Here is a 12,975-nt window from a genome sequence, read left to right as displayed (position 1 = left end):
TTTGTGTTAACGTATTTTACCATTTCTGGAAGGATATATAAGAAACTGTTAATGACGGTTGTCACAGAAACTGGGAACATGGGGCCAGAGAGAGACTTACTTCTATTCTAAAACCTCTTTAAACTGATTTAATTTTTGTATTACTATGTGTGTGGGTTCATTTTTTTTTAATCTCAGATATTAGTTAATAAAAAAAAGTGATAAAATACAAGAAGAGTGTTGCTGAGATCTGCCTTCCCTGCTCTGTAGCCCAGTGCCAGGCTCCCACACTTGCTCTAAGTGCTTCTGCCTCCAACACTCTCCCACTCTACCTTCACCCACAGGCCCCCATCCAACATGGGCAGAAACGAGAAATCCAGGCTGAAGTCAAGGAGTAGCTGATTTGAGAGGACAAAAAGAAGGAGGGGACTAGGCTAAGAGGTGGTGGGTAGCCCCGAGAAAACAAAGTTCCAGGTCAAAGGCTAAATTATGGGCTAAGTGAAGAAAGGACCCAGAGGAAATGGATCATGGGTCCATGGCATGGGACTGACAGATTGGGAATAAGGTAAAGCCAATAGTTTCCCACTCTCTTATTTCTGTTGTACCAACATCCCCAGGATCTAGAACTCAAGCCAATACTCCAGGATTATTAGTATTGATAGTATTATCAATTTTCTGTTATTGTTCCCTATTTCAAACATGCAGTCCTGTTTTTTTCATAAATTATCTAAATGTCCAAGAAAATTTCAGTTCTTTGCATCTGAACTATATCACCCACGCTTCCTTTTACAAGCAGTAGCAGAAATAAAAAAAACCTTTGTCAGTCAGTTCAGAAGATATGGTTGTTGAAGCCATTTGGTTTTATCACAGGGATTTTTGTGGATTGGCCTAAATACTTAACCACCACTTATAACTCATTCAAAGATCAAAGCAATCAACTTTAGAGTGGACTTAAGTTAGGAAAACAACTTATTTTTAGGTTGGATTCAACCTCAACTCATGAGTCAGCACTTTCAACTGGCACATTTTTGCTTTAAACTCAATTTTAACAATATTTCCAATAGCTAATTTTCTGGCAATTCCTACTTCTTTAACTCAGGGGAAAAAAATCCATAGATGTTTCTTCAGATTTTTAAAGGTCTCAGAGGAAAAAAAAAAATTAAACTTCATAGACAAGTGGACAAAGAATACAAACAGGCAAATTACAGAAAGGATATAAATGGTAATTAAACATGACAGGATGCTCACCTTACTAGTTATCAGGGAAATGCTAATTAAATATGACACTATTTTCACCATCTGACTGGAAAAGATGAAAAAGAATAGTAATACCCAATTAGTGATGGCAAAGGTGCAAGAAAGCCATATCCTGTCGGATAGAGTATAATTAATACAGCAGTTTTTCGGAGCCCCGTCTGTGAGGACAGTGAAGTAATTGGCATTTTATGCAAATTTTGGATTACTCAAAATTAAAGTAGGGTGACATCAAAATATTAATGAAGTCTCATTTTATGAATAAATGCTGAAATAATATAAGTTGCCCACTTTAAAATTCTTTCAAAACTAGCATAATTAGGGGCCCCTGGGTGACTCAGTCAGTTAGGTGTCTGCCTTTGGCTCAGGTCATGATCCCAAGGTCCTGGGATCAAGTCCCGCATCAGGCTCCTTGCTCAGCGGGGAGCCTGCTTCTCCCTCTGCCTGCCTCTCCCCCTGCTAGTGCTCTCTCTCTCTCTCTCTGACAAATAAATAAAAAATAATCTTAAAAAAAAAAACAACCTAGCATAATTATAAAGGTCAAACAAATTAGAGATCATGGCATCCATCCCATGGCAGGCCTACTCAAGCTAGCTAACAGAAATACCATTGCTGGTCAAGTGAGCCTTGGGCTACAGATTCAGTAACAAAATAAAATACTCAAAATAAAATACTTTACCAAAATTTATAATGTATATTTTTTTGGTCCCAGTAATTCCATGATGAGGAATCTATGTTACTAATATTCTCACCTAAGTGTGCAAAGATAAATATGCCCCAGAGTGTGCCCAAAGGCTTCTGAAAATGCCCATCAATGGAGAACTGTCTATTTCTACCAAGAAACAGCACACAGCCTTGGAAATGGACGAGGTATTTCTTTATGCATGCTAACAGAAAAAAAAGTTCACAATAATTGCAAGTATAAAAATTAAAGAATTCAAGATTGTATTTTTGTAAACAAATACGCACAATCCCAAACAGAAAGAATTCAAATGCAAAAGAAACTATTTATAGTGGTTATCTCTGGGGAGTAGAGCTTGGAGGAAGAGAGAAGTTTTCACTTTAAAAATTTTAAAAACTATAATAGCTGGTTGTAGGTGTTAGGCAAATTCTTAGCCTTCATTCAATTACTCCTCATAAGGACCCTATGAGCTAATGCTGTTATTATTCCCATTATCAACAGTCGAGGAAACTGATACCCAAAGAGACTAAATTAGGGGTGTCTGGCTGGCTCCCATGCTGGAGCATGCTGCTCTTGATCTCACGGTTGTGAGTTCAGCCCCACTGGGTATAGAGATTACTTTAAAAAAAAAAAAAAACAGACTAATCATTTGCCCAAGGTCACACATGTAGTGTGTTTGAAGCCAAGATTTGAATAGAAATAATCTTTATTAGGCAACACTCGACTGCCTGCTAATAGTTTTCTGTGTACATAAGTATGAATGGCTTTTTAAATAAATATATGAATTTTGTCTCTTAAAAAATGCAAATCTAGGGGCACCTGGGTGACTTAGTCATTAAGCATCTGCCTTCGGCTCAGGTCATGATCCCAGGGTCCTGGGATGGAGCCCTTTGTCAGGCTCCCTGCTCAGCGGGGAGCCTGCTTCTCCCTCTCCCTCTCCCCCTGCTTGTGTTCCCTCTCTCACTGTCTCTCTCTCTCCCTGTCAAATAAAAAAATAAAATCTTTTAAAAAAATGCAAATCTAGGGGTGCTGGCAAGAAGGGTGGAGTCAGAGAAGAGTCAGAGATGTGACCACGGAAGCAGTGTGAAAGCAAGAAGGGCTGGACAGGCAATCATCACGGCCTTGGAGGACGGAGGAAGAAGCCAGAAGCCAAGGGATGCAGGCGCCTCTAGAAGCTGGAAGGGGCAAGGAAACAGATTCTCCCCTAGAGCCTCCAGAAGGAAGGCAGTCCTACTCACACCTTGAGTGTAGCTGGATGAGACTTCTGATCTCCAGAAATATAAGACAATAAATCATTATTATTTAAGCCACTACACTGGTGGTGGTTTGTTACAGGAGCAATAGGAAACCACTACAATTATTACTAATTTAGTAATGATACACCCTGTTTACAAGATTACAGGAATTCCCCTACCTGAAAAGTATGTATTTTGCTATGGGCTAAACTATGTCCTCCTGACCACCCCCAAGTCTGTGCACTGAAATCGTAAACTCCAGGACCTCCGGAGTGTGACTGCACTAGGAGAAAGGACCTTTATTTATTTTTGAAGGTAGGCACTGTGGCCAATGTGGGGCTTGAACTCATGACCCTGAGATCAAGAGTCAATATGCTCTACCAACCCAGCCATCCAGCCCCCACCCCCACCCCGGGAGAAAGGACCTTGAAAGGTGAGGCTAAATGGGTCATATGGGTGGGCTCTAATCCATTCTGACTGTTGTTCTTCAAAGAGGAGGAAATGTGGACACGTGGAGAGACACCAGAAGTGGGCACACACACACAGAGGACAGGCTCTGTGAAGACACAGTGAGGTGGCCATCTGCAAGCCAAGGAGAGAGGCCTCAGAAGAAACTAACCTTGCCAGCACCTTGAGCCTGAACTAGCCTCCAGAACTAGGAGAAGGTCTATTCCCGGTGTTTCAGTCATCCAGTCTGTAGTACTCTCATGGCGGCCGAGCACACTCAGGCAGATTTATGTGATGTGTTCCTCCAGAGCTGCTTATAACTACCGTAAGCATAAATATACTAGTAAGTTCTAGAATTTACTCCTTGTGTTCTTATATGAATTTAAAGCCATGAAAATAAAGTTTGAGCACAGTAATTTTGTTATTTTAAACAATATTCCTTCATCAGAAAATGTATTTTCATTCATTTTAACAAACATATACTAACTGCCTACCAGGTACCTGATCTTGAAAAAGGAATGATTAATAAGATGTGGTCCCTGGGCTTGAAAAACCGTCTTAAAAAAGTATCAGTCTGGTAGTGTGACCAGACTTGGTGTAAGGGCTTTTTTCACCCTCTGGAAGAAACCATTGATCAGAAAACTGAACTCTGTTAGGACCAGATTTATAATTAAGAAGGATCTGTTTTAGAATTTACCTTGTCCCAGTCCCTAAGAGTTCTCTCAAATAATTCATACAGCAACTATTTACAGAGCTATGTATTGCTCTAGGTGGGTGCCAAAGATCCACTGGTAAGTAAAACAAAGTCTTTACCATAGTGGAATTTACATTCTAGTGATGGAGACAGACAATAAATGAACAAATAACATAGATTATATCATGTGGTGAAAAGTGTTATGGGAGGGGCACCTGGGTGGCTCAGTGGGTAAAAGCCTCTGCCTTTGGCTCAGGTCATGATCTCAGGGTCCTGGGATCAAGCCCCACGTCGGGCTCTCAGCTCAGCAGGGAGCCTGCTTCCTTTCCTCTCTGCTTGCCTCTCTGCCTACTCTGTCAAATGAAGAAATAAAATCTTTAAAAAAAAAAAAGTGTTATGGGAGATCCGGTCTTCCAGGTTAAGGAAGGGGGGTTGTTGTTTTATGTGGTAGTCAGGGAAACACTCTCTAATTAGGCAGTTTCAGCAGAGACCTGAATGAAGACAAATCATGGGGACATCTGGGAAAATATATTCTTAACAAAGGGAATAGCAAGTGCAAAGGCCCTGAGGTAGGAGCATGCTTGGTTTATTCAAGAAGCACCAGGGAGGCCAGTGTGCCTGAAGTAGAGTACGCAAGAGAGGAGAGTGGCTGAAGATCACTACAAGACTTGGATTTTTACCCTACGTGAGATGGGAAGCCACTGAAAGGCTTAAAGCAGACAAGTAATGTGACCTGATATATGTCTTGAAGGGCTGATTCTGGCTACTGTGACGAGACCACACTATTGTAGGGCAAGGGGAGGAAAAGTGAGACCAGTTAGAAGATTAACTCGGTAATCTGGGTGACAGGTTGTTGTTGGTTCAACCAGAGTTGGAATTGGTGAGAAACGTTCTGTATTAGTTATCTACTGTTGAGTAACAAATGATTCCCAAATTTACCAGCTTAAAACAACAAACATGTATTTTCTCACAGTTTCTGAGATTCAGGAATGTGGGAGTGGGTGGTTCTGTCTCAGAGTCTGTTTCTCCTGAGGTTCAGTCAAGACCTTATGTGGGTCTGCATGATTTGAGGCCTTGACAGTGGTTCTAGGGTCCACATTCAAGAAAGCTCCTGAATATGGCAGCTGAATGAAGGCCTCAGTTCCTCATCACACGGGCCTCTCCACAGGACTGCCTTGAGCCATAGCAGCCAGCTTCCCCCAGAGCAAGTGATGAGAGAAAGAGGGAAAGGAGAAAAGTCAGACGTTGTAGTGTCATTTATAACCTAACCTCCAAAGTGACACAACATCACTCCTGCCAGATTGTACTGGTCACACACGTTGACCGAGTACAGTGTGGGAGGGGATGACACAAGACTGTCAACACTGAGAGGTGGGCATGTTTAGGAACCATCCTGGGGACTATGAACCACCGTTCAGATTCTGGTTTTGTTGATGGATGACATCTAGCGTGTGAGAGAAAGAAAGGGACCAAAGCTAACTGTAGGATTTGGGCTTTTTTTTTTTTTTTTTTTTTGGCAGGAGGGAAGATCAGGAGCTATTTTTGAACATGTTACATTTGAGAGCCCATTAGAAGTAACTCAAGTGGAGATGTCAAGGGAGCAGCCAGATAAAAATCTGAGTGGGGAGTTTCTGGGGAGATGGGCCAGCTGGAGATATCATTTTGGGACTTGTCAGTGTATGATGGCATTTAAAACCGGAGCCCAGATCCAATCCCCCAGGATTTAAGCCCAGACAGACAAGGGAACAGGCACTGGAGATAACCCTAAGCCCCCAGCGGTTAGATTTTCAGAGAAGAGGAGGAGCCAACGAGGATGCTGGGAAGGGACCAGTGAGGCAGGAGGAGAACCAAGAGCTTGGTGCTCCTGGAAGCCAGGAGAAGAAAATGTCCCCTCCAAGTTCAGTGCTGCTGAGAGGTCAAGGAAGTAAGAGTAACATGGTTCCGGTCCTCTGCCAGGACACCAAGGGTGACCCAGATTCTAGAGACCTATCGCCAGTGTGTACCATAGGAGTTGGAGAGGAACTTCAGGTGAGGAAAACCTTGGGGGGATCTTGGGAATATGATAAGAAGTGAATGGGAAAAATCAAACCAAGTCAAACATCAATACTTAAAAACAGCAAATAATGATTACGAGTTGATTATGTAGGATGTGTGGCTCTAAATATGGTTCAGGTGTCAGATCACTGAATGCCCACAGCGACCACATGGAATAGCCATTTTTTCCCCAGGTATGAGGAGAAAGTGGGCTTACAGAGGGAGTCAGGGTCAGCCTGTGGTCACACAGCTGGGTAGGAGCAGCAAGGGTTCAAATTCTGGTCGCTGACCAGTGAGCCTCTCTCTGGGCCCAGTGCACGCCTCTTCTGCTGTAGGGATGCCTTCTGAGGGATTCCTTAAGGACCAAGGAGGAGAAAGGGGCCAAATAAAATCGCTGTCTGGAGTTTTCTCCTCTGCCAGAGACCCGGATGCTGTAGAAGTCTAAAAGTGAAACACAGGTGCCTTTGAACTTGCCAGGTGATTTAATTCAGTGTCTCAGTGCTCCTCCTGTCCAGAGACCACCAGCCAGTCCTGAGACTGCAGCTCTCAGACTGCTGTTCTATTTTATTTTATTTATTTTTATTTGTTTTATTTGATTTTATTTTTTAAAGATTTTATTTATTTACTTGAGAGAGAGCAAGAGTGAGAGAGGGCACAGAGGGAGAGGGAGAGGCAGACTCCCTGCTGAGCAGAGAACCCTACGTGGGGCTTGATCCCAGGACTCTCAGAAATTACTACCTGAACGGAAGGTAGATGCTTAACTGACTGAGCCCCTCCAACTGCAATTTTAACTGACTGAGCCACCCAGGCATCCCCTCCAACTGCAATTTTAAAAGCCCCACCTTATTGCCTATTTTCCCAGGATCGGGAACCCCATAAGTGTTATCCACAAGCCACTGTTGCCCCACCCCCTACCCCTATATCCTAGCAGGGGGCAAGGGTGTGGAAGGTGTCTGGGACAAGGAAGAGACTGTACTCAGAACACAAGCAATGCCAATGTCCCTTGCCTGATTTTGTGATTGGAAAAATCACATGGTCTGCCCGTGAATATTTCTTGCTTAGACATAAGCTTTGCGGTAGTTACTACAATGCTCGGAAAGTAAATTGGATTCTGACCTGAAAGTGAAATGTGTTATATGTGTTATATATTTTTATTTTTATTTTTAAGATTTTTAAGATTTTATTTGTAAGTCATCTCTATACCCAATGTGGAATACAGTCACTCCAAGACCAAGAGTCATCCATTCCAATGACTGAGCCAATCAGGGTCCCCTATAGCAGTTGACTTCATCACTGTAGAAACCTGTCTATTTTACAGTTAAATAAGCAAGGAGTGCCTGGACTGATTTTTATTCAATGAAAAGTGGACAGCCTTTCCCCAACGTGGTTCTTTTTAAACCACTAATGCGTAAGTGCTTTCTATAAGGAGGTTAACTAAAGAAGATGTATGCAACATCAGGAATTGAAGTCAATCAACCCAGACTTTCAACTGTTTAAGGAAACAAAACCAAACCAAACCTACTCTCTGCCTAAAAAAACAACTATTACACGCTATAATTTAAACAGTAGAAGATCTTTTAAGAGTGTTGATTATCAAAGATCCACCCAGAATGTGTCTTTAAGAATAAGATTAATGTACTTAATTAATGTACTTAAAGCAACTGGGTGGCTCAGTTGGTTAGGCCACTGCCTTCGGCTCAGGTCATGGTCCCCAAGTCCTGGGATCGAGTCCCGCATCGGGGTCTCCGTGCAGGGACTCTGCATCTCCCTCTGACCTTCTCCCCTCTCATGATCTCTCTCACTCTCTCTCTCAAATAAATAAGTAAAATCTTTAAAAATAATTAAATAAAATAAATAAATAGAACTTCTAAACTTAAAAAGAAAAGAAAAAGATTCAGGCACTTGATTTTTTCCCCTCTTGGTGTTTAGTCCTGGCAATGCCCGTAATTAGCTGTGGAACCCTGGAAAGGCATATCTATTCTTAACCTTATTAGTGAAATGGGGATAATACTGGCTATTTCACAAGGATATTGTAATGAAAAAATGAGAATGCATATATAAAAGTTTGATATTAACTCCTAATAAAATAAAAATTTCTAAAATGGCTTCTAGTTTTCCGGTTTTGTATTGAAGGTAAATAATTATTAAGGAGGTAAGTTAAAGGGACTCCTTTTAAGAGACACATACTGAAGTGGTTTAGCATGAAATGATGTAAGAACTGAGATTTGCTTCCAACTAATCCAGTAGGAACAGTGGCTTAGTGTGGAGATTTGGGCCACATTTTGAGTTTCATTGAAGCCAGGTGACAGGTATCTAGGAATTCATTAAAAACCATTGTTTGCTTTTTATTTTTAAAGATTTTATTTATTTATGTGACAGAGAGAGCTCAAGAGAGCATAAGCAGGGGGAGAAGCAGCAGAGGCAGAGGGAAAATCAGGCTCCCTGCTGAGCGAGGAGCCCAAACGCAGGACTTGATCCCAGGGCCCTGAGATCATGACCTGAGCCAAAGGCGGAGGCTTAACTAACTGAGCCACCCAGGCACCCCAGCTTTTTATTGGAAATTTTCATATTATGAAAGCAAAAAGCACAGGGGAAACCAGAGGGCAAACCATGTGCTTCCTGATTAAGGCTACTTCTGAAGCAAACCTTGATGTTAAAAAGAAATGGCAGCAATTTTGCCAAAATGCATGAGAGTCCAAGGATTTGAGAAGTTGACTGTGTTTTCAAATAACCTTTCAATTTATTGTTAACTAAAAGAAACCCATTTTAATTAAATGTTGTAGGAAAAAATTCTATTTATGCGATTTAAGATTATTAATGGAACTGACACATTAACCTGGAGTCTTAAACACTTGAAGATTTTTCCCAAGAGAAATTTCGGGATATGTTAGCAATTATCTGTCTTTGAGTACATAATAACATATCAGTATTTCAAATGACGATATGCTGGCTATTTCTGTGACAAAATCTGTCACTAATTAAAGGAAACTGAGGGCGCCTGGGTGGCTCAGTGGTTTAAGCCGCTGCCTTCGGCTCAGGTCATGATCTCAGGGTCCTGGGATCGAGTCCCACGTCGGGCTCTCTGCACTGAAGGGAGCCTGCTTCCCTCTCACTCTCTCTGCCTGCCTCTCTGCCTACTTGTGATCTCTCTCTGTCAAAATTAATAAATAAAATCTTTAAAGGAAACTGAGCAAGAAGTACATAACGTGCTCCCTTCCTTACCTTGAAGGTGGGAGTTCTCTAGGAACTCTTCATGAGAGTCTTTTGCTTCTCCAGGCTTTGCTGATCGATACTCACTCCTCAAAGAGATCTTCCACCACCTAAAGACTACCTGTGATTGAATAGAGATGGATAGCAATAAAACTGATTCCGAAACCCAATACCAACAAGTACAGTTTGGTGTGGGATTTTGTAAAATCCCCGCAGTAGCCACTAAGGCTACGTGTCCAACGTCAGCTGTAACTTTGCCATCTGGTGTCACATCACATCAGAAGTGAGGTCTGCGCATCAGTCAACATTCTCCTTAGAGACTGGGGTCACAAAATCAAAGTGCTGGAAGGAATCTTAAAAATCTATCATGTCAATCGATGTTAAAATCACGCAGACCAAAATGGCCATCTGTCTCTTGAGGGTCTCTGAGAGTAGGCGTTCTCTAACTTGGGGAGCCAGTTCCAAAGTAATTGCTCCACTCTCTGCCTCCCTTCCTGTCTGCAGGACGGACACAATGAGTGGATACTTTCTTACATGACCAGCACGGGGGAAAGCACCATTATGCTTTGCCTGATGCATGTAAGGGTCATTACACAGGACGCTTCTTGGTAATGGACCTGCTCGTGGCCCGTTGGACTTCTAGGAGCCTGTTGGTTTATCTGGAGCAAACCTCATTTCCATGGTTACGTACTGCAAGTTCTATGTTGATTTCACCGCAGTGTCAACTCCTGGCCCCGATGAGGAGCCCCCTGAAGCCTATCCAATTTGTCTCACGTCCTTCAACCTATAATGGAACTGGGGAATTATTGAGATGACAAAGCTTCCCCCAACTTGACAAGCAAGCCAGATTCTTTCCACACTTAGATGAGGGCTACGTGGGAACAGATGGGTAAGGGGACGGTGCAGAGAAACTGCTTGGCTTCCTCTCTCACTAGCATCACCGTGTAAGGTTACAGTGATGGTCTGGAAGGCTTTGCCCAAGGCAGAATTGTTAAGCAGGTGCAACTTGCTAGGGGCCCTCCCCTTATTTATAGTTTCCTCTCTCCCATCCCCACCTACCTATCACTCCCTGGGGTCCTCACAGGTCCTGGGTATGCCTTTTTGGGCCACTGCCCTAGTCCCTACAAGCTCTTTGCACCGTCCCTAGGCCCTTGTTGGTGTGGTTCTAGAACCCCTCCTCCCCAGCCTTTGAACTGCCTGACCACCTCATTGCTCGTCACTCCTTTCTCCCTGCTTACAGGCCTGGGCTTCAGCCAGCTTTCCACTCCTTGTAGGGCTGCCTTCCTGTGCCCTTGTCGTCTCCTGAGGTCCTTCTCCCAACCTCCTCCCCTTCCCGGATATCCAAAAGGTAACCACCCAACTCTCAGGGCTGTGGAGACTCTTTACATCATCTTACCTGGCACCCTGTCCAACAGAAAGTAGGACTTTCAATTAAAGGCTTACTATTCATAGAGGTTTACATATAGAATATGTAAGTTATAAACACCTAAAGTCTCACAAAACTTGTAGAAAATCCCTTAACCTGCCACTTTTGATTTTCCTGAGCAGGATCCTCACCAAAATGGTTCTCTTAAACATCTTTCCACCCCAGGCCCACAGAGGTGACGGTGTTTTGGTCCCTAGGGCTGCTGTAACAAAAGACTAAGGGCTTAAATGACAGAATTCATTGCTTCACAGTTCCGGAAAGCTGTCGACAGGTTTGGCATCTCGGAAGCCTCTCTCCTGGGCTGGCAGACAACCACCTTCTCCCTGGGGCCTCATATGGCCTTTCCTCTGTCCGTGTGAATCCCTGGTGTCTGTCTCTTCTTATAAGGATACCGGTCATATTGGATTAGGGTCCCACCTTTATGACCTCATTTAACCTTAATGACCTGTTCAAAGGCCCTATCACCAAATCCCAACCCTGGGGATTAGGGTTTGGACATAGGAATTTTAGGAGGACACAATTTATTCCCTAGCAGAGTCATCTGTTACAGTATCTTTTACTGTATCTCTATGATACACGGAGACATCAGCAGAAAGAGCATGAATTCTTGAGAGAGACAGAACTTTGCTATTTAATCGCTCTAAACTTCAGTTTCCTTTTTTATTCCCTTTCTATTAGACATCATTGAAATTAACATTAAATATGATAAATATTTCTTTTCTATTGAGGAAAGATGCCAGGCAATCCGAATCTAATGCTGTCTCTATACCACATGATCTGGAACTTTTAGAACTAATGGGCAGGTCAGAAATAATTTAGTCCAACTTTTGCAACTCATACAGAGGAACAAAATGTTTCCAAGAGGTTACGTTAGAAGTGGTGCGTTGTCTCTCTCTACGACCACATCACCGGAGGTACGTTACCGTGAAAGCAAGTCTCGGGTTGAATTCTGCCACAGGAAAGACACCACCAAGCAGGCACCACAAGAGTCCACACTACATTTCTGGAAGCTAAATGGAGTCTCCTCTCTGCCGTGCACTTGGGCACGCTGCGGGAGCCTTCACAGGGAATTATCTCTCTGGGGCAAGTGCGCCCATATTACAATGATGTAATCAGCTACCCTTCTAGCCAAATCAAGCAACTAAATCCCTGGGGAAGTGGAGATTCCAGAACAAATGGAGTTCTAGATGAGGCACTACTCCAGCAAAGTTGTTACCAAGCTTATTTCTTCTGTTGTTTGAAAAAAGGCAGAGAGATGTACACAATCGTGGAATCACAGTAACGTATTCCTGAAAATAATATAACCCTGTGCGTTCACTATACTGGAATGAAGGTAAAATAAAAAATTTTTTAAAGGCAGGGAAACACTTCTACAATCTTGTCTCCTATCTTGCACATCACTCATTTCATCAGTGAAAAATTATTCCCAATATTCATTAGACTAATTAAATAGCCCTCCGGAACTGATGTAGGAGGCAGTTCTTGAAGTGCTTGCAATACTGTCCTCTAGAGGGAGGATTCCCTGGGCACAGACTCAGGTTAACTTGCACACAGATAAACATCCTACTGGATTCAAGGGAAATTACTGAGAATATAACACTTGCGTAAGGAAAGATGACTGGCTAGAACCAGAATCCAAGCCTCCTTACTTCCTACTCAGAAACACAGGGTTTGTTCTGAGGCACAAACCTTTCTTCAAATATGACCTTTATGCTACAGGTCAGCAGATCAGTTCTCCACAGCAGAACACAACAGTCAGAATCACTACTAAGCCTTGTTAAGACTCAACTATACTCCATATACTATACTTATTAAAAGAGAAAATTGGGTATTTTCTATCACTTATTGTCTCTCAGATTGGTAAAGTTGTGTTTTCTTTGTTTTTTGTTTTTTTTTTTTAAGTGATAAAGCCTAATATTGGTAAGGACAAGGAAAAATAGAAGCCCTTAATGATCATTGAGAAGGGCGTAAATTGATTTGGCAATACTCCTCAAAAACCTGATGTTCATTCGTA

At 42.5% G+C, this 12,975-nt stretch overlaps 1 protein-coding gene across 1 annotated transcript in view; it reads right to left on the bottom strand.

Moving 5' to 3' along the window:
* The window catches only part of FBXO36 (F-box protein 36), an 88,840-nt gene that overhangs the window by 20,059 nt on the left and 55,806 nt on the right, over positions 1 to 12,975 (bottom strand). The window contains exon 2 of the mRNA XM_046018019.1: positions 9,548 to 9,656. Within this exon, the coding sequence (XP_045873975.1) occupies positions 9,548 to 9,656 (109 nt within the window). The remainder of the gene's footprint in view (positions 1 to 9,547; positions 9,657 to 12,975) is intronic.

This window comes from Meles meles, chromosome 9 (assembly GCF_922984935.1).
Source record: "Meles meles chromosome 9, mMelMel3.1 paternal haplotype, whole genome shotgun sequence".
In the NCBI taxonomy this organism is placed as follows: domain Eukaryota; kingdom Metazoa; phylum Chordata; class Mammalia; order Carnivora; family Mustelidae; genus Meles; species Meles meles.
Note: the sequence above shows the minus strand (reverse complement) of the source record. Positions and strands in the feature narration are given on the sequence as shown.